We start from the raw sequence: 20999 nt of genomic DNA on the forward strand, positions 1-20999 counted from the left end.
GAACTCTTACTTTCACAGGTGTTGTGAAGGACACCTCTGTGATACAGTTTGAAGGGGGGTAGAGTCTTTCTTCTGCAAGTTTCTGTTCTTCAACAGTTTGGAAAGAAAAGTAATTTACAGTGGTGGTCTCAAGTGTGTACTGCATTTTCTAAGCTCAGAGATGATATCTGGCTGAATCTACGAGGGCTAGAGTGCTTTAATACACACTACTGCATTATCCAAAACACACATTATTACATAGATTCAGTTGTAGCCTTGAAGACTGGAGCCAGCGCAACAGAAAGTATACTCTGAAACCACAGCAGTCACAAAGCTCATGAGGGATGGATTTGGCCATCCTGCCCACAAGGTCTAGCCTGGCTTCCCAAAGTCCCCCATTGTCATGGAAAGACCAGAAGGCAGCGCTGACCTGGTCAGAACAGAAGCAGCTTGTTACTCCAGCTGCAGGAGAAGACAGAACACCACCGTGATCTCTGCTGCTACAAACTGCCAAAATGAGGCTGTTCCAGTTGGTGTTCCTTTAGGTTCAACAATCATTCTTCACCAAACCACGTGAGCAAGACTGTAGAAAATGACATGAAAGAGCAGTAACACAGAGTACAACATATAGGAAGGCTCTGGACAATCAGCTGGAGGAAGTTGTAGACAGTATCCTTTTTTAGAAAAATAAAAACAAACAAAAACAAACACAAAAATCCTCCACACAAATTCTCCCACACTTTTGTTAATTAAATTGTGCTGGCCCAGAGAGCCATTAGGTCACGCTGGCATGCATTTCTTAGCTAGAGAGGCCTGCAGAAGCCTGTGAGGTGTTAATTATTTTACTTCCACACCAGGCAGACACTTCCCCTGCAGGGTGAGAACCTGAGAAGCCGCCACCACGCAGCTTTCAGTGCTGTCACAATGACACTTCAGTTCCCATTTGGACCCTCCATCTTCTTCCCAAACCCCCTGTGACACTGTCAGCTATGTGTGGCATCTGCCATCTGCACAACAAAGCCTGCCAAATCCTACAGCAGGATTTGGTGGGTCACCCAGATGACCCACTCTGACAGACAGCTCAGCATGGGCCTCGTTAACTGCCCTCATTGCTGCTTCACAAATGGGCAGCCTAGAAATGAGTCTTCAAGCTACGTCTCTGGTTGAGCGGAGTCCACGTATCTGAGGGTTTGCGTCTCTCACAAGGCTTTAGGGAAACAGCTCCGAGCTTTGCCAGCTAGGTTACCTGGGATGGAATTGATTTTACTTCTCAAAAGCAGCTCTTCCACAGCCTTCCTGGGACTCGTCTGTCTTCTGTCTTTCTCCTCTTGTGGCCCCCAGATTCAGCTCATGCCCCTTCTTGTGAGTCTCTGGTGGGGTTTTCAGCTATTATGGAAAGAGAGAAAGAGCCCACTTAATGTGAGATGAACACAGGAAATATCATTGAGCATGCTTGTTCGCATCACCAGTGTGTTTCTCAGAACAGTCATGCCTATCAAGTGAAGTCAACCTTAAAGAAATCCTTAAAGGCTTTGTTCCTCAGCCACTGAAGCCAAAAGAAACTTTTATTTTCATGTCAGGGGCTTGGGGATCAAGTCCTAATTCTTAATTATGTAAATGAATTTACAAATACATGGCAGTCTTCACAGCAGTATTTCTCATCAAGCTATTCTAGATCTAGTGACTGTGACCTGGAGCTCTCCCCGTACGGGATGGCTGGGCACAACTGGCTGAAGCCATCTCTGGGGCAGAATTTGTGTTCCTAACTAAGAGCCATCCCTTTGGGCCAAGGAGGCTCGAGGCCGGGATGATCAGCGTGTGTCCTCAGCACAGCGAGCTGCTCTTCCCACCCCTGGTTTGGGTTGAGAGCTTCTCTCCTGGTCAGGAGTTGCCAAGCTGAGAGACAACAGTCACCTCCTGGGCACCGCTGGTAACTGATAGCATCAAAATTCAGCTTCCCTGCAAAGACAGGCTACTTTCCACAATGTTTCGAAATGCCTGCTGTACCTGGGTCCTGTGTGTATTAGTCTCTGCTCTCTGAGCCTCACACTCTGCCCAATCTGCCTCCGCTTTCTTCTCCTTCCCCGGGGCAGCAGCCGTCAGGACTCTTCGTGAATGCCGCTCCACAGTGAGCTTCTCCATCTCCTGGGGGAGCACAGAAAGACAGCAGCGCACAGGATTGCCCTCCTCTTTGGGGAGGTGGGGGAAGCATTTCACCTCCCCTCACCGTCGTCCTTTCTGTCAGCGCTGTTCAGCTCAACCGGCAGAAAGGAAAAGCCCTCCTGTGGTACAACTGATCTAAAAAACCTGCATTTCTCTCCCATAACAGCTCAACAGTAATCTGGGTACAGCGGTCTTGTGTATTTCATGAGCACACAGACACGAGCACAGTGTAAAAACAGTGACTTGTAGCTGTTGGGTATGGGTCCACAAGAAGCAATTAAATGCACGAGTGAACACACCTATAAAGCATTTGTAAAGGACCTACCATCCACCTTACTAAACGTTTCCACAATTAAAGGTGACACTATAAGCACCAAGATCCGTACAGCGTACCTCTAGTGCTTCGATGTAACGCTCAGGAACAGGGGGGGCAGTTTGGGCTTTGGCTTCGAGCGCTTCTTTGCTTTCCACTTCCTCCCAGGAACTTCTCCGAACTCCAGACAGCCTCCTGAAAAATGCATGGCAGGAGGAGCCTGAGCGAGGCCTAGTTAGTCCTACAGCTGGTGTTCGTGGCAGAGGACCCACTTCTGCCACACGTGGAAGATTTCCAGCCCTACGTGTTCTCTCTTACTTCTCTCCAACAGAGAGAGGGCAGAAAGCCGGAGCTGTACAAGGCAGCTCTGGTTCCAGACTCCAAGTCAAGGTCAGGAGGCCCAGACCTAAGTCCCTTCAGTACCAAAGTGACCCAGGAAAATGAGGCCAGCTGTGGTTCTGGGAAGCATGGGCCGAGTGGGATTATATTTGTCAAGCAACGCCCTTTCAACTGAAGCAAGAACTCCTTCATGGTTAGTCATCTCTCAGCTTTGCTGGCCTCTGGGCACAGTCTGAGTGTTGAATGGAGCTGAGACACACAGAGACCATCAAGAAGTGGTTCGGAGGGCATTTGGACCTCTTCTCCCGCTCACAGAACATCGCTAGACCCTGAACATTGCTCTCACAGGACAAAAAGAGCAAGTTCATTCGAATCATAGAACCATAGAATCATAGAATATCCTGAGTTGGAAGGGACCCATAAGGATCACCAAGTCCAACTCCTGGCACCTCACAGGTCTGCCCAAAAGTTTAGACCATGTGACTCAGTGCACAGTCCAATCGCTTCTTAAATTCAGACAGGCTTGGTGCAGTGACTACTTCACTGGGGAGCCTGTTCCAGTGCTCAACCACCCTATCGGTGAAGAACCTCTTCCTGATGTCCAGCCTAAACCTCCCCTGCCTCAGCTTGACACTGTTCTCGTGGGTCCTGTCACTGGTGATAACGGAGAATAGGTCGCCTGCCTCTCCACTCCCCCTCGCGAGGAAGTTGTAGACTGCGATGAGGTCCCCCCTCAGCCTCCTCTTCTCCAGGCTGAACAGGCCCAGTGACCTCAGCCGCTCCTCACATGTCTTCCCCTCTAGGCCCTTCCCCATCTTCGTCACCCTCCTCTGGACACTCTCCAACAGTTTAATGTCCTTTTTGTAGTGTGGTGCCCAGAACTGCACACAGTACTCGAGGTCTTAAAGGAGGTCTGCTACACACACATCCTCTGGTCGCTTCATGCGAGACAGGCATAACGCCTCAGAGCTCACACACACGTTATGGCCAAAGGAAACTCCTCTTCCACCATTTCCTCTAGAGGCTTACCTCACCGAGGACTCTCTTCTCTTCATCTTCTCCCCCGGTCCTTCCTCCAGGCCGACTGTCTTCACTTTCACAGGGCGATTGTGAGGAAGAGCTGACAGAACCCCTGCGGGCACGAAACACCACTCGTAAAACAGCACCTTGGTGAGTAGTCACACACGAACGTCACCCAGACACGCTCAGCCAGGCCATAAACACCACTGGGACCTCATTCCTCATTCCTCTAGTCCTAGGCTCTTTCGAACGCTGGAACTTGTCCAACACTTCCTGCAGATCAGTATTACTCCTGGATAATATTTTTCCCACTTCTTTATCTTTCCTCTGTTGTGAAAGGTTGGCTGGGAGATGCCAGAGACCTAACAGTCTCTTTTGGAGCCACTTCGTTTTACAGAGTTTAGGGGCTTTGTATTGGCCCTGTGTGCACATCCAACATTCTTCTGGGGAAGCTTGTGATTAAGAAAGGTGAAGATCTGTTTTGGCACAGGTAAGGAACCTCCTATAATCATCTCCAGATGTTTCTCCTCAGAAGATAACAAGCTCCATGAGAAACATCGTGACTACGGCCAGTTTGAGACAGAACTTGGCATTCAGAAACCTGGGGGGCCTCCCTAAATGTTTACTCCTTAGTGCACAAACCATTTTAGGAAAGGACAGGACGTTTTGCACCTGGCATTCACCAGAAAGGCAGAGTAGAGCCACACCAGCCTTTCAACATTCACATTAAGCACCTGAAAAGCAGGACAGAAGAACAGACGGAGTGCTATCAGGAGTCTGCTCTGACATTACCTTTTTTGTTGGTCTTTTTCTTAAAAAAATCTTTCATCTTCTTCTCCTGCAGGGGTTTAGTGGGTCTTTCACAGAGGGATTTAAGAAAGAATTCTCCATATTCGGTCTTACCCTGCAGGCTGCAAACAAGCGCACATGTATGCAATGTATGAAGGGCACCACTTTCCTCTGCAGCTTTCGTGGATGATCCCATCCTGCCACAGAGATATCTTACAAGTAGCCCACGTGCAGACCGTCACTTTTAAAATGAAACACCCTCAAAGACTTCAGTAGGAAACCAAGCTACACGGGAAGGGACTACAGTGCCTGGAGAGGAAGGAGGACCCCGTCCATGTCTTCTAGGGTCTTGTTTGATTCAACCTGCTAATAGTGAGGATCACTAGAAACCCTCCTTGCTGCAAGGGGAGACCATCTCATCTCTTACCCCAAGTGGGCTTGGAGGACATGCAGGTCTCTTGCTCACTAGCCTACTCAGAGCATTCTGAGTTTTAATTTTACCCTCCCATTCATTTGGGTACCCTTCCTGTCTAACATCATAGCACCTGGAAAGAGGACTCCAGCACTTGGGTCATGAATGGAGCTACTGTGCAGCATTAGACTCCGGACACATCCCGCTGGCTTCCTGTTTGCCAAGAAATAACTTCTATACACCTGCAAAAGGCATCTAGGGTACGCTTTGCTTGCTTAATTCTCACAAAAGGCATGTGAATTTTGCAAACACGTGACATGTATGACTGCTGACTTCCATCATGTAGAATTCTATAGAATGTAGAATTGTGCATGAAATCCTACACAGAAACATTTTAAAGTTTTCCTGTCATTTTCCTTTCCCTTTGCAGTCACGCGAAAAGGAAAGAAGTAAAAGGAGGTGAAACTTAATGTTGCCTATGTTCTTCTCTATGCTCTACAAATTCTGTCTAACAAATGATTATTTTGCATGACTGATGGCAACGTAAAAAGCAGTCACTTCTCTACGTTACTTCAAGTGTGTACTGGGAGTGAACCTTTCTCAACAACCTCATGAGCAGCAAAAAAATCCTAGTAATGGAGATCTACCTATCACAAGTCGAGAGGCTGCTCACATCATTGGTTAAAGGCGACAGAAAATCCTCACCTGGGAAACAGGATGTCGGGTTTAGTGAGGATGTCAGGAACTCCAGGTTCTCCCTGGGAAATGACCCAACTCGTCATCCCTTTCTTCCTCTGCGACAGGAACAGAGAGAGGTGAGATGATTCCAAGGCAATGACCACGTTGCTAACCACAGCTACCACCATTAACTTGTCTGGTTCTCGTACCCTTTCCCCTAAGCCTTCAGGACAGGACACGGGGCCACTTGGACATGGTTCTGGGCAACCTGCTCTAGGTGCTCCTGCTTGAGCAGGGAGCTCGGACCAGACGACCTCCAGAGGTCCCTTCCAACCTCAATGACTCTGTGATCCTCGGTGTGACCCAACGCGGCCATCTTTTGTGACTTATATTTCATCAAGACAACTGATTATATAAGAAGAAATCTAAAGAGCACCTCCTCTGCTGTACACAATGTCTAAGCCAAGTGGCCAGACGGCTCATGGCACACCAGGGGACATCAGCCTGACAGGCCCCTGAGACTCAGCCTGAAATCCCACACGTAGCACTGCCAGAACAGTAAGACTTACGTTGCCAAGAACTTCCTTAATGTTTCCCGTTGCATCCAGGCTGAGAAGAAATTTTTCATAAAACCTCATTTGGACTTCCTTGTGCTTGACAGAAAGGATACCCACGTCCCGGAAAACAAAATCAATATTCAGTTCACTCGCGATGCAGCTAGAGAGATACATCACGGTCTCATTTAGACAGTTCCTCACAGCGTCCGGGGGCTTTGATGTCTCCAGGGCTATCGTGGTGTAGTCCAGTGGGACAACTGGTGTGGAATCTGCTGTGCAACACAAGAGGAACACGATGATGTAGAGCTAGAATGCTAATTGCAATCAGCTCCCAGCAGCTCTCAGGCCCTCAGGCCAGGTGCCACGCTAAGGCCACTGGCATTGCCCACCCTCAGTGAGCAGGCACTGAGGTCTGAGAGATGTGGCATGCCCGTCAAATGCTTCCAGTGAAGAAGGAAAACGGAAAAGCTGCTCAGATGTTCTGAAAATTATTCAGACCACCCTAAAATAGCATAGATTAATGAGCAAGTGTGGCTGTTTTTGGGGCCAGCAGCCATTGCATTGGAGGACACCCCACATCTGTTTCAGAGGGAAAGAAGGTTTTACCTGATCTTCTTACCAGGAATAATTCTTTTGGCATAGGTCAGGTTAAGAATCTTTCTGACAGTGTTGGACAGTCGAAATACAGGTCTGTGAATGAGCAAACAGCCATTCCTTCCCACACGCAGCTCTTGCGTAAGAACAGCAAATGTCCCCAGTCCAACTATCCTGACACACCAAAAAGCAGAAGAAAAAAAAAAGACAGATAAGGATTTGAAGCAAAAGTAGTGCAAACACCGTTCAGTTAGAGGGTTTCCAACATTCAAGCAAGGGTTTCTGATGTTTCCGTTAAGTCCTGAATGGATCGGGTGATTGGGGTGGTCTTTCCACTCCAGCAGTGTGGAACAGGGACTCTGACAGTATTGATCAGTTGTAAATACACAGAAAATATTTCTCTGTAAATATACAGAAAAAAACTGATTTGGGGGCACACTTGTGAGCTCGTTTTAAAGCAGAAAAACAACATCAAAGAAGTTAAAGGGAGTGCAATCAGATACATTAATTGCATTCAATGATTTTGGCAGGGGAGGGGGGATCAGGCCAGCAAACTCATCAGAGTATGAGGGGAGAGAGCAGGCATAAAGATCACCTTGCTTGCTGCCAGCTGCCGCTGAATATCAAGAGATGCCTGATCCCAAACTCGCAGGATCTCTGCAGAGGAAATGAAAGCCACGATTTAAGCCCAGAAACCTCCTGGGGGCCCCAGGGCAGGCCTCGTGTTAAAACAAAAGAGCAAGTGCTTGGCACACGGGGACACACACACACACGTCCTGCCCTCTGAGCTGTAGCTGAACAACCAGGGAAACGTGGCAAGAGATTTCCATCGTGGCAAGAGGTCAGGGCTGGGCTCCGCGGGAGCTGTGGAGACTTGGGGATCCCCAGGTTTCTCGTGTGCTATGGCCACGATTGATCCCTGGGCAGACAGCCCCTAGGCTTCCACCCACACAGCTCCGATTCCTTTAATCGGACAGGAGCCCAGGTAGGCCAGAACCTGTGCCCAGCATCTTCGAAGCCCGCTAGAAGCCAGGCCCAGAGCTTGGAGCAGAAGGCAGACACCAGGGCTGCCGTAGCACCCACCTGGGGACGAGATCTGCCACCAGGCCTGCACACCACTCAGGCCCCGAGGCTGACCACAGTTGTTGTAGTTGAACACTGTTATAAAAACTCGTATGAAACAGCTCTGGACGCTCCTACCTTTGGTTGTGAGAGATGCAAGTGTTGGAAACAAGGCCCTTTCAGACGCTTTCCAGTCAGATGCCTTCTTCCCCCTTTTCCGGGGCCAGGAAAAGGAAGCCAGGGCTGTCATACCCTCACTCCAGGTTAACACCCAGCCCTGAAAACTCAAAGATATTTCTCTTGTGCTGTTACACCCTTGAGAGAGCAGCCATCCAATGCAACCCCACCGCTTCCCTCCTCCTTCAGGCCACAAAGTGGACCGAGAGAAAAGCACCACAAGAGCAGTGGGGGTGGGCAGCACAAGCCCTGAGGTCACAACTGATCCCGCTGTCACCTGTCATAAGAGGGCTGCCACCTCCCCGGCCAGGGGCCCTGGCTGGCTATGACTTGAACTGGCCGTTTTTGGGAGCTGCCCCATCCCCAAAGCCCCCTCCAAGGAGCACTGTGGGCCACGGGGAACTGCAACCAACTGACCCCAGGCTGAGTGAGGCCCCCGTGCTGGCTCTGGGACCATGCCAAGGGCTGCAGCATCTGGTAGGGAAGGAACATGTTTTTACCTTTCCCCTGATTGAATAAAACAAGAAGGTTGGTTCTACAGTGTCAAGAAAGGAGTAGAGTGTTATTTGGTATTTGGTAAAGCACTGGCACAGGTTGCCCAGAGAAGCTGTGGATGCCCCATCCCTGGAGGTGCCCAAGGCCAGGCTGGATGGGGCTTTGGGCAACCTGGTCTGGTGGGAGGTGTCCCTGCCCATGGCAGAGTGGTTGAATTAGATGGGCTTTAAAAATCCCTTCCAACCTAAACCATTCTGTGGATCTGTAATTCCCTTCCTCAGAGCCTGGAGAAAGAGCACAGACTGCTCAATGAGCAGAGGTTTCCTCCCACCCCCAGTCACATTTACTTCATTCACCACTGGTATCTCCAAGGACCAGTACAAGAATCCATCATGAACACCCACCACCAGAGGGTCTCATAGTAAGGTAGAAACCTAAAACAGCGTATCGGAAAATTAAATTCCACACCTCTGCACTATGATATTTCCACACAATAAACCATTTGTGTAAGTTGGGTAGGATGCGAGACTCAGCTGCAAGCCCGGAACGAGACTGTGAGCTCCAGCCCAGCAGTATGGATGTTCCCCCTCAGAGAGCTCTATGGTGGCTTCTCCTCGAGGAAGAAGGACAAGCCAGCAGCAGAGAAGGGGATGATGCATACAAAGGCAGAACCCAGAACCCACTGTAAGGAATTATGACCATCTCTAGTCACCCATCGATTGTACTTGGTCATTTCAAAAGCCCTGTCTTCTTTTGTAGTAAACACCAGTGTCCCCTCTCTCACACCTTGGCAGTTGTGTGGAGGAAGAAATACGTTCTACTTTTTCCTCTCAGTGCTTCCATTCAAAAACGCACAGGCAAGTAGTTTTCACAGATTTTAATTTTAAATAATTTTCAAGAGTAATATAAAAGTTACAAGTTTGTCTATTCAGACTAATCGTTTTTTTCCCCCCCCAAAATTCTTCAGTGAAGTTAACTGCTGTATATTTCCGATAGCACTGGTTAGAGAGCACTTCAAATGACATGATTTATAAGCTTATGTTTTCCAGAAGAGAGGGTTCTGTGTCAGGCGTCTCTGGAAGTTCTCATACCTAGGAAAATCAAATTAAAAAATCAAAAGGTGTTGCAATTAAAATGGCTTCGAAAATGACACACATAATGTAACTGATTTGCCTTATAATTCTAACAGAAATCTTAAGAGAAAGTAGTCCCCATTATTTTTTGTCTTCCCAAATAATTCCAACTTCCACATTTATTATACACAGTAACTGTACAGCAAAATCTAATGAGGAGAAATAACTAACACATGGTAGAATCAAGCATGCACATATCCTTTCCTAATTTCACTTTCCTTACCAGGAAAAACATGCAAATGACAACCAATGTTCGAATCCACAATTGACTTAGAGCAGTAAAAACATGGGAAGCACACAATTTTTGTGACTTCCTCAAAAAAAAAAAAAACACAAAGCAGCAACCTGCAGTCTTTGAGCTGCAAAAACCTAGAAACCCCTTTCAATCTTCACAAATGCAAGCTGCAAGATATCCCAAGCTACTGCCAATGAAACAAAGACAACAAAAACTTCCACATCTGAAAATTCTTAACCCAATTCAAATGAGAGAAGAAACCTTGAAGTGCTTTAAACCCACTCAAATTAAAAACAAAAGAGGAAAAAGGCTTATCAGTGGATTTCTAAGCCAAATGAATGGATTTCCAATGCAGCCAGTCCAGCGCAGACCTAAGACACTCTCCATTTTACAAGCTATAATTAAATGCGTTATGATGACAAACATATGAACAGAACCAATTCCCCACCCCCTGTGACTGTAATCAAGTTAGCAGACAAATGTGTTTGCTTCATCAGGGTTATGCCTCGCTTCACTTCACTGTTTGGAACAAACTAAACCAAATTCAGCGTTACCCAGGGCACGACCAGCCATAACCCTCCTTCTTTAGCCTCTCTTCCCCGTGGTTTCTCCCATCTTACACCCACGTATGTTCACGGAGTGCCACGTTACCTTCTATAAAGGTATCCTAAAGGAGAGATCTGCATCAAATTACACTCCCAAAGGAAACGTAATGCTTACGGTAACTGCTCACAGACTCGTGCTGACCTGATCAAACTACCCAGAAAGCCCAAAATGCCGTTTAGAAAAAGGGCTTGGGTTAATACTGTTGAGGCTAAAGAGGGCTAACTGATAAAATATTAGAAAGAATTTTTCAAACATCCTACAGGGCTGTCTGCAGTTCACAGTTTACCTCCAGACTACGCGGACTATCCCCGCTAAAAATCTTCTCTTAAACCAGTCCCTGGGAAACAACTCGGAGACTTTTTCATTCTGGTGGCAGAAGCAGGTCAACTAGGAATATGATTTCTCCATCCCTTCCATATTCTTAAGCAATGTAACTATGCTGGAGCTATGTCTAAGATAACAAGCATAAAAAAAGCCCTTAAAAACAAATTGACAGGCATCAGCGTTCTGTCTCCCCATGACTCAAGAAGCACTTGCAGAATCACCAACACGCTGTAACCCCACATACGTCAAGGGTGACATTTCTAGAAGCAACAGAACTCGCAGGTGAAAAAAATGAAAAAAAATATATGAAGACACTGACAAATAAACATAAAAACAGGGGACAGAATGCCTGTATACTTCAGGCAAACAACAGTGAATCAGTAACAGACTTCTCTGCATCATTTCCCTGGATGACATGGCAGTAATACCTAGAAATCAGCTGTTTTGATGCCTAGAAAAAAAAAAACACTGGACACTACAGATCATTTCCATTACCATTTCAGGACTACGTTTGCAGGAATGAAAGCTTCAGAAGGATTTGGCGTCATCTGTGCCTGAGTAACGGCAAAAGAGGAAGCAAAATTGTAGAAGTTATCCAACATCTTCTGAGTGAACTGAAATAGAAGAGAGACACCCTAAGTAAGTTTTTTGTTCGGTTTGAATTTTTGTGCAAAATTTTAGCAGATATGCAGCTCCTCCATGAAGTAAAACTAGCATTGTCATCTAAAATGCAGCGGGAAGGTCCATACGTCAAGGCCAGGGAAGTCAGTTTTAAAAAGATCACAACATCCTAACTCAGTTTTGCCCTCAGATCCACCCGGTGTTCAGAAATCCTTTTCAGAATCTTCACTTGAGCCCTCCCTGGCCAGTTTCATTCAGCTGGATAAGGAGCTGCAGGAAGAACATTTTCTTCTTGCGACAACGAAGTGATGCAGTGACAAGTGCTGGCCCCTCCTTCAAATTAAACCACCAGAACTGCAGACCACATTAAAGCTGGGAAGTCCAGCTCGTGGCAAACCGCCGGTTGCTGCAGGCTTTTCAGTTAGCTTAACAATCAGCCTCGTTACGTTACAACTCATTGCCAGACTCAGCAACAGGGAAACTTCCTTCAGCTTCCACCAGGAAGGCTTCTATGATATTTTTTACAATAGAGTGACACGAGTACTACAGCCTATTGGCCCAGTTCTACTGAGCATACCAAACCTGATCCTCTGCAGCAGAGGACTACCAGAAGATGTCTTCTAGCACAAGAAAAAAATCACCTCAAAATTCCAGATGATCTGACAACGATTAGGTTGGTTGCAGTCCTATAACCACCCACAGCAAGTTTATATTTTTAAATAATCAATTATTCGGAAGCTCAGTTCTTGAGACTTTGCTGCCACAGAGGATTTCTGAAAGCAGGACGTCCGCCATACCTCTGTGAAGGAGTCTACTGATGACACAGCAGCGCTTGCAACAGGAGTCTGCTGCGCCAGGTTCTCCAGCAGTTCCACCGAGATTCCAATCTGGGCCACGGTTGGCGTCTGCGGGAGGTTCATGGCACCAAAGGGGTGTTGGCTTCCCTTCCCTGAAAGGGCCACAAACAGCACAGGTTACACTTGACACGCGTTTGAAGACAGCGTTACTTAAATCACCACGTTTCTTCTGTAGGAGGTCTCTGGTGGGGGGTGTGGAATACGTCTCCCTGTCACAGGGATACAGAAAGCACAGCCCAAACTCTGACACAACCTCGTATATGCACGACAGATGAAAAGGTGTGACAGGTACATTTGAAAAAAACACAGCAGATCTTAAGGAAGCCTTAAAAAAAAAAAAGAAATATTTTTAAAGCTACTTGGGAAGGAAATCGCTTAAACAGAAATTATGATCTGTGAGTAAAAGACAGCAGCACCTTTCTTTATAGGAACCAGTCCTTTAATTCACATTGTAATGATTACAGAAAAATAGGAAACATGCAGCACTGCTGAAGAGTTTTTTGATCCACTCACTCAAAACCAGGTGCTTGTGAACCTGCCCGTGCACTGAAAAAACAGACAATGTTCCTTCAGCATCACTGCCTTGAAGCTATCCCTGTGGGGAGCTGGGCAGCCCCATGCCTCATCAGACCACCCACGGCAGCAAAGGTCAAAGAAATAACCATGGAACACCTCTGACTTCGCAAAAGATACACAAAAAAAAACATGAACCAGGTAGAAGAACAGCCCCAAATTGCACGCCGCTCACACAAGCGCCATCCAAGCCCCTGCCATCACTCCTGACCCTTCTCCCCTCGGTGTTAACCGGCACTTTCAGCTCCAGCTAGCGTCTCTGCAAACGATGACAGGCATCTAGAGACAAGGGACTCTGATCACCCATCCCTCTTTGGCAGTATCTGTAAATGAAAATACAGGGAGAAGGTCTGGAGGCTCACAATGCTATTAGGTGGAGTACTGATTTTTTTAATTTATTTATTTTTTTACTCAGTTTGAGTTACCCCAGTGGGAAGAGTATCCTTTTAACACCTAAGTGATGTTTCAGTAGCCCTCTCTGCTCTCCTACCAGCAGCAGGAAGCAAAGCTAACCAAGAGCTGTCCTGCACACCTGTCAACACTACCCTGAGCTGCCAAAAATGCCAACTGAAATCAAAAGCAGCGACTCAGTCCCTCATTTAAATATTCAGCCAGCAAAACCAGCATAAGTTTGAAGACCACAGATCTCAAACTTGCCCGTTCCTCTGCGGAGGCACAAGGCACTGCCAGGAAGAAGCCGGAGCCCAACCTGTGCAGAAAGCACAGCCAGAGCTCAGCACCTCTTTCAGCTGAGGCCGGGTGTGTGACACTCCTCACCCTGACCCCAGGACTGGGACCCAGCGCGATGCTCACAAGCAAAGCACTCCCTCTTCTCTTCAAATGCTACTTCAACACAAGGCCGGTAAGGACAGAGTTTGCCTTCTGAAGTGCTATTAAGGAGCTCCTCTGGGAAATGCCACTGCTGGATGAATGCAACCTCTGCTGCGGGCAGCTGCTTGCTTGTAAAATGTATAAAAGCTTCAAGAATATAATAGAAAAGCTATCAAATAAACAAATATCATGCTCAAGTTCTTTACTAAACGAATCTCCCCATCAGTACAGCTGGTAGAAGTTTAACACCTTGTAACTTCTTCAACTGAGAAGCTTACAATAAAAAGATAAAACCCTCAAGTAACAAGCAGCTCGCTCAGAATGTATCACTTCTTTAGAAAGACACCCGTGATCTAAATACAATATATCCATACATTTTGTCCATTTTGGAGAGAAAAGCATCCTCTGCCATCCTTCCAGTCCACATTTCAAATGCTTGGCCCTTGCAGTTAGCCTTCCGAAGCTTCCAGATGCAGAGAACACTGAGCTGAAATACAAACTGGGAATGGGAGACTGGGAACTGAAATACAAACCCAGTTTTTGCGTTCAGATTCTCTACTCCCCAACAAACTATGTCATAGCAGCCTGTTAAATAATCTTTCAATCCTTTATTTCCCCTTTATCTGAGCTTGAGTCAAGATGCTGAGCCCCTGTCACCTTTCAGCACAAGCATGTCAAAAACATCACCCATCTGCACGCCTCGGATGTAGACCCTGTGTGAGATGTCACGTTTGCGAGCAGAAACAGAACCACATCCATCACTGCACGAGGCACAGTACATGAGGTCTGTAACAGAAAAGGGTTTCCTGGAACTTTTATCCCCCTTGTCAATGTAATTCCTGTCTAAGGGCAAAATCCCGGCTGAAAGTTGTTTTTGCATTTGTGCCACGCTTTCAGGTAAAACTGAAAAATAATGAAAAAAACAACGTATAAATCTAAGGCAGGGGATGTTTCTAAGAAATGTTTCTAGGAATGTTTCCCCTTCTTTATGCACAATCACATGAAATTCACCTACTCTCAATCAGCAAAACAGCACACAGCCGTCAGATCAACATATAATTGTAGACACTAAAGAATTACCAGGCATTACTCTCCAGACCCAAAAGAACAAGCAAGCCAGCAACAGCAGCAATCGCCAGCAGCAGCATTCCACTAAAACTTGACGCTCCAGGCCCCAGCTGCTCCCCTAGCGTACAACCTCCTGCTTTGAAAGGGAAGGCTAGCGAAGCATTTTATCCACAGCAGAGGCTGCACACCCTCCTGCTCTTTATACCCCAACACCTCCAGAAGTTCAAGATGGCAAAGAGCCAGCGACCAGCAGTGGCATCCCCAAACGGGTTTCCAAAGCAACCGGAACACAATTTTTGATGCAAAACCCAGCAGAAGCTACGATGGCTCTGAAGGTACGCTGTGCAAGGGCAGCAGGCTCCCAAGGGAAAAAAAACCTCGCTCTCTCTAGTCACAGCTTGAGAACTGAGCACAATTCCTTGTGGCAAGTGATAAAGCTTGCAGCAGCTTCACTAGGAATGGCAGAGACACTAGTGAATGGAAAAGCATTACTACTGCAGCTCAAACTGAAGTTCTCCAGGCTGTACAGACCCACGTGCCTGGTGAGGAAACAATACCGGTGATCAAACAACACTGGACCCAGCACTGGTCTTTTTGGGACACAATCAGGGACGCTAATTTGTTCCACCCACACCCTACAATGGATTAAGTTGGAGCCCGAATAAGCAAGCTACAGACCTAATCCCTTGACAAGCCTTATGCAGAGGATGAAACTCCCCAGTTCACCTTCGTTATCCAGCCCCCTCCTGGAACAGCACCGCTACCTACCAGTAGAAAAGGCACTCTGAATCAGGACACCTGCGGGCACCTTGCCCGCGTGCTGAAGGGCGTGCCGTTGACATTTGGCCTCCTCACCCGTTTCACAGACGCACGCTGGCTCTCACCAGCGGGCTCGGAAAGTCAGCCTGAGACAGCCAAACGCAGATTTCAGCGGACAGCAAAGCCTCTCTGATTCCTCTCTCTCTAGTCACTCGCTCTGGTTTCCCCTTTCCAGTCTCAGTCCCACTGCACAACCCTTCGTTATCAAGGGAATTACGGCCGTGCAGCTCAGGCTGGCTCTGTGGTCCGAGATGAGCCGCAGGCAACACCAGAACAGGCGGGCACAGCAAGCACAGCCCTGCCGCTTGGCACAGCCACCATCGCCCCATGCCACGGAGATCGTCCTCACGCCTGGTCCTGTGCTGACTGATGCAACCGAGATGCTGGGACAGAGAAAAAACAGTTCAGAAAACAAGTAAGGTCACCAGGAGATGCGTCTTCCATTCCTACCACCACCCAAAAGAAAGCAAGATACTTCTTTCTTGGAAATTATGGCAAAAGGCACTGGTCTGCAAGAGCATCTGGAAACATCTTTACCTACAAAGCTGAGAAACTCTTCTGGGCAGGACAAGCATACCACAAAAGATGTTAAAAAAAATAACAGTAGAAAAAAAAAAAACAGGGGACATATCACTCTTCCACTTGCTGCACAACTTCAGAACATGCAGACACAGACCACCCCGAACGTTCCTGTGGCTGCTGTCACCTGTTCAGAAGTTCCCCGCTTCTAAGTGACCCCATTACCAAAAAGCATTTTGCCCTGTCCCTCCAAAGCCCACATCCCCTGTCACCACCTCCCCCTGCTACTCCAGGGCTGATGCAAACAACAGCATGACACCTTCTGAGCAAACACTTATCACAGCACACTCAACGCTTATCGAAATGGAGATTCGAGTTAAGGCTGTAAACTACATCGGAACTGACAAAAGATTGCGTAGGCCTTTACCACCGAAATACTTTTAAGCTGCATCACTGACATCCACCCTTCCTTTAGAGAGAGAGAGCCGTGCCATGGGGGTGGTTCATTACTTCTACGATATTCATGAAAAAAAACACGCTTATTTAGAAAAAAGAAATTACAAACACAATTCAAGTAGCAGCAGCCTTCTCCGACCCTCAGGAGTCAGACTTCTCTGTCTCAGCTACACTTCAGAACCACCAAAACATTTGGGAGGCTGATGGCCCCTGCCGAAAACCCTCTGTTAGGCAATTATGTAGTGCACAGCACCTGAAGCAGCCAGCCTTCTGAAGTCACCGTCTCACACCTGGCTCTTTACAACTCCTTTCCCTGTGCTACAAAGAACACCACTGTTAAACAGCAGCAGTGAAAAGAAAATATCCCAATAATATCTAGCCCAATGCCTAAACACCATGCTAAGAAAAGTCTGGGCTCGTTCTTATTCAGGTTGTGCAGAAGCAGTGGAAGACATGGCAATTGCATCCAAGATAAAACAAGTGAGAAATCTCACTAGGAACATAAACAAACAGCCAGACTTCCACAAAACTCATCAAATGCTTCTAGTACCACATCCGCTAGACACTACCTGGAAACAGATCCACTTTCTCAAGCAACTTTTGGATAAAAGCCACCTACTAACGTTTACCCCCTCACGCACAGAGTAACACTCCCATTTCACTGACCGCTGTTTTTCTCTACTTACCAGACTTCAGACCAGAAATTTTGAAGATTGCACTTGGTTTCTCATTAGTGACAAAGCCCAGCAGTTGCCACACTGCCATCCCACTCTGGTCCGGGTAACAAAAATAGACAGATCCTCCCATTCCTTCCGGAAAAGGTATAGTTCCCAGCATGAACACTACTACATGGTTGATGTTTTCATAGTCTGGTAAATCAAATACAAATTTGTCTTCGGCCACTTGTTGAGGAGCTGCTTGCACCTATGAGGAACAAAACTGTTGTTAGTATTGCTGTATTTTCCATCTTTGAGTATAACTATGAATCTCCCTTTACAGAAATATGCCTAGGGTGGAATACAACAAAAAATGAGGAACATACTAACCTAAATAGCCAGATAAAAGTCAAACACATCAGGAGAACTGAAAAAAAAATACTAAAAAGGGACAAGTCTTGTTCCACCTACACTGAACACAATCCTACCCAGGCCTACAGGATCCGAATACCTTCGCTCCCCATGCGCGTAGGCGGAAAATAGGGTGCAGGAGAGGCTGCCAAGGCTATGAGCAGTGGCTGCTGAGCACCAGGCTGGCACAACCCCAGCAGCACGGAAACCTGTTCACACAGGAATCACAGAATCATTAAGGTTGGAAAAGCCCTCCAAGATCACCTGGTCCAACCAGCCCCCTACCACCAATGTCACCCACCAAACCCTGTCCCTAAGCACCACGTCCAACCTTGCCTTGAACACCCCCAGGGACGGTGACTCCACCACCTCCCTGGGCAACCCGTCCCAATGCCTGACTGCTCTTGCTGAGAAGAAATGTCTCCTCATTTCCAACCTGAACCTCCCCTGGCACAACTTGAGGCCAATCCCTCTGGTCCTATCCCTAGTTACCCGCGAGAAGAGCCCCCCCCAACTCCCCCCAGCTTCCTTTCAGATACAATAACCCTTCAGTACCCTGCTGGCTCAATGCCACAGCACAAAACCCACCCTCCTCACTCCCCCCCAGGAGCCCCAAGATTTGGGACCAGTGCTCCCCCTGGCCTTAAAACACTTCTTTCACGCCCCAACTCGGCTCTGAGGAGCCCGGGGCCCGGCGGCAGCTCCTCACCAGCCTGCCCGCCACCAGGCAGCCGAACATGGCGGCGGCCCCCGGCCCCCTCAGGCTCTCGGCGGCTCCCGAGCCTCCATCGGCGGCGGCCCCCGGAAATCTCCGCGCCCCCCGGCAGCCCCCGATCGCTTCCGGAGCGCGGTGGTGGCGGAGGTGGTGTGTGAGGGGCGGAGCTAGGACTACAAGTCCCAAGGTGCACCGCGCGCGCAGGGCGCTAAGGCGCGGGGCGGGGAGGCGCGGGGCATGATGGGAGGTGTAGTTCGCCCCGCTGCACCAAGGGAATTTTTGGGGTTGGACAAGGAGATTATTTTTACACATCACCCTGATGTTACCTGCCCCAATGCTCAAAAAACAGTTACACGATTACCTACGCTCAAAAAAGTCACATTACCTATGCTCAAAAAAGTCACACAAATTCAAAGAAAAATGCATCCTTAAGACACCCAAAATCACAATCACTGGCCTACAAATGCTACCAGGTTCTCTGAAGCTTCTGAGGGTGCAACCCCAAATCACGCAGCGCTCTCCCTGTGCCTCTGCTCCTTCACATAACTTATGCAGGCCAGCAATGAGGGGCTTGCGTCTGTGCAGAACCCTACTTCTGCTTCTGGGTAAAAACATGAAGAGCCGAGGGAATTTTGCAGCTTGTTTCTGTAGCTAGACATTGAAGTCAATACTGCTATGGAAGCAAAAGGCAATATCCAAAGTGTTTAATCTGGATAAAACTGACCAAAGTAATTAGGAGCAAATAAAAAGTGTTAAAAAAATAAGAGAAAAAAAATATGAAAAGTTATTCAGAAAAAACAAACAAACAAACAAAAATCTGATTAAACATGCCAACATACGCCAAGAAGCACCACAAGACTACTCACAGAGCAGCATATGGTGCTGCAGTGCCAAGAAACTGAATTTTTCCTCACAGATACAGTTCAGATGCTGGAAGTTTACACTGAAGAAGTGTGCACACTTTGTATATTTACTGTATAAACTGATCTTTGCTGCCATTTCAGAGCACCTGACGTTATTCTGCGCTCGCAGAGCACAGCCCTCCTTGACATCAGTATTAGCTTCCATCAGTGTAATTTCCAAGCCTGCATGAAACCTTCCACAGACATCTGCAAGAGAGTTTAAAAAACAGTTTAACACCACACATCAGCTCAGTGGAATGGTTAGGAATAATTCTAGTTCTCCCTGGGCAAACTCAAAGACAGTCTTTCCTATTCCATCATCCCCTTCTTCTTGCCGATGTCTCTCAATGTCTGCCAACTGTTTGCAAACAAAAGGGAAAGGTTGTGACAGCAACAGGATAAACTTCAATGCCATGTGTCAACAGCAAGGGACAGGGAAGCTATGTTTGCATTTCACAGACATTTATACGTCCAGGATAACAACAGAGCTTGAGCTCTGTGCCAGAATAAAAGGAAGAACCTCCCAGTGAGTGGGAGCATCTGCTTACTCCCATTGGGCTCTGTCCCCTCTCTGTCTCTGTCACAAGTTCTCTTTTCAGAACTGCCCGCAGTCCTGAGAAGTCTCAGACCACTTACGGTTTGTCCACAACCATTTCCAGTTTCTTTGTCCACCCAGAGCATGCTTCCACGACCCTTCCTGGGCTCCTCATCTTTCTCGGTTATTCATGGCTATCCCTTTCTATATCCCTTTCAGTCTCTTGCCTGTCTTCCTGGCATCCATCTCAGTCTCTGTCCTGGGAATCCCATTTTTTCCAATGACTTCTTCTACCTGTATCTTTTCATGGCAGTATTTCTCTCAGAATTCCCTAAATCCCAAATACTAATCTTTATTCCCCCCCCCCCCGTTTTATTTTATTTTATTTTAATTTTTTTATTTTTTTTAAATGACACACCACAAACAACTACCTGTAACAGAATACCAGAATAATATATATCTTTTTTTTTAAAAAATTTATATTTTTTTTTTCTCCAAAGTGCTGGTGTCTGTTTAAAGAAATAAGCAACTGAAAACAGAGCAGTTACAGATAAATTTTAAAGCTAGATCTAACCAAATTAACTGAAGGAGGCTAATGCATCTTTAAATAATCTGAAAGCAATCTTTCCTATCTCAGCAATCTCCCTATCCCAGCTCTTTCACTCAGTTCTGAAAAATGAAGGCAAGTCTTCACATAAACATTAGGTTTGGTTTGATTTTACACTTTAGAATATGCAGTACTATTAGAGTTAATGAACAAGTCTCAGAAATAGCAAACACATTTCTTCTCGATCGGAAAATATTTTGAAAACTTTGTACTTGGAAGAATAGGTGTTGAAATTTCTTCAATGTCATGTAGTCATTCATTATCCTTACCTTCAGAAAACATGCAGGTAATCCACAGCAATAAGGCATCCGTGGCACATTTTCCAATTAATACATGCCTTAGCTAAACACTGAAATTAAGCAGTGTATCATTAAAGTAGGGCATCGGTTGGAACTGGTGAAACTGGTGGTTATTATATCTAAGTAGTGTCCTCTGGCCTCATTTTCACACCAGTGGGAAAAGTCTCCAAGAAAATGGAAGTTAAAATATTGTCTCCTCCTGGTTGAAGCATATGAGAAATATTCATGTAATCCAGAAGGAACCTAGCAGAAAA

General features: G+C 46.9%; 2 protein-coding genes across 5 annotated transcripts; both read right to left on the reverse strand.

Moving 5' to 3' along the window:
* Positions 1 to 386: 386 nt before the first annotated feature.
* On the reverse strand, positions 387 to 7538 carry LOC106039852 (coiled-coil domain-containing protein 81). The gene is made up of 9 exons (XM_066989938.1): positions 7440 to 7538; positions 6870 to 7018; positions 6263 to 6519; positions 5721 to 5809; positions 4607 to 4725; positions 3824 to 3926; positions 2536 to 2650; positions 1987 to 2124; positions 387 to 1365 (listed from the first exon to the last, which is right to left on the reverse strand). Exons 3-9 carry the CDS (start codon positions 6422 to 6424, stop codon positions 1243 to 1245), a joined length of 849 nt encoding a protein of 282 aa, XP_066846039.1. The 5' UTR covers positions 6425 to 6519; positions 6870 to 7018; positions 7440 to 7538; the 3' UTR covers positions 387 to 1242.
* A 1902-nt stretch (positions 7539 to 9440) lies between these two features.
* HIKESHI (heat shock protein nuclear import factor hikeshi) lies at positions 9441 to 18551 on the reverse strand. 4 transcript variants are annotated; one of them, XM_013187381.3, is made up of 6 exons: positions 18397 to 18545; positions 17788 to 17896; positions 17307 to 17544; positions 12295 to 12446; positions 11372 to 11490; positions 9441 to 9669 (listed from the first exon to the last, which is right to left on the reverse strand). In XM_013187381.3, the coding sequence occupies exons 3-6, from the start codon at positions 17455 to 17457 to the stop codon at positions 9615 to 9617; spliced, it is 477 nt and encodes a 158-aa protein (XP_013042835.2). In that variant the 5' UTR covers positions 17458 to 17544; positions 17788 to 17896; positions 18397 to 18545; the 3' UTR covers positions 9441 to 9614. The 4 variants fall into 4 exon arrangements, with proteins under 4 accessions (XP_013042835.2, XP_013042837.2, XP_013042834.2 ...); XM_013187383.3 differs by having other exon boundaries at positions 17765 to 17896; XM_013187380.3 differs by lacking the exon at positions 17788 to 17896 and having other exon boundaries at positions 18397 to 18551.
* Between the last annotated feature and the right edge of the window lie 2448 nt (positions 18552 to 20999).

Source organism: Anser cygnoides, chromosome 1 (genome assembly GCF_040182565.1).
Source record: "Anser cygnoides isolate HZ-2024a breed goose chromosome 1, Taihu_goose_T2T_genome, whole genome shotgun sequence".
NCBI classification, from domain to species: domain Eukaryota; kingdom Metazoa; phylum Chordata; class Aves; order Anseriformes; family Anatidae; genus Anser; species Anser cygnoides.

Bases quoted from the DNA above. Each gene is read 5' to 3' on its own strand.
- HIKESHI (XM_013187380.3), bottom strand. From the start codon at position 18,426: ATGTTCGGCTGCCTGGTGGCGGGCAGGCTG. The intron at 17,545-18,396 runs GTGAGGAGCTGC...TGTTCCTCATAG, and splicing joins GCCTGGTGGCGGGCAGGCTG to GTGCAAGCAGCTCCTCAACA. The intron at 12,447-17,306 runs GTAAGTAGAGAA...TGGCCCTTTCAG, and splicing joins AATTTCTGGTCTGAAGTCTG to GGAAGGGAAGCCAACACCCC.
- LOC106039852 (XM_066989938.1), bottom strand. From the start codon at position 6,424: ATGTATCTCTCTAGCTGCATCGCGAGTGAACTGAATATTGATTTTGTT. The intron at 3,927-4,606 runs GTAATGTCAGAG...TCGTGCCCGCAG, and splicing joins GAAAAAGACCAACAAAAAAG to GGGTTCTGTCAGCTCTTCCT. The intron at 2,125-2,535 runs GTACGCTGTACG...GTGCTCCCCCAG, and splicing joins GTTACATCGAAGCACTAGAG to GAGATGGAGAAGCTCACTGT.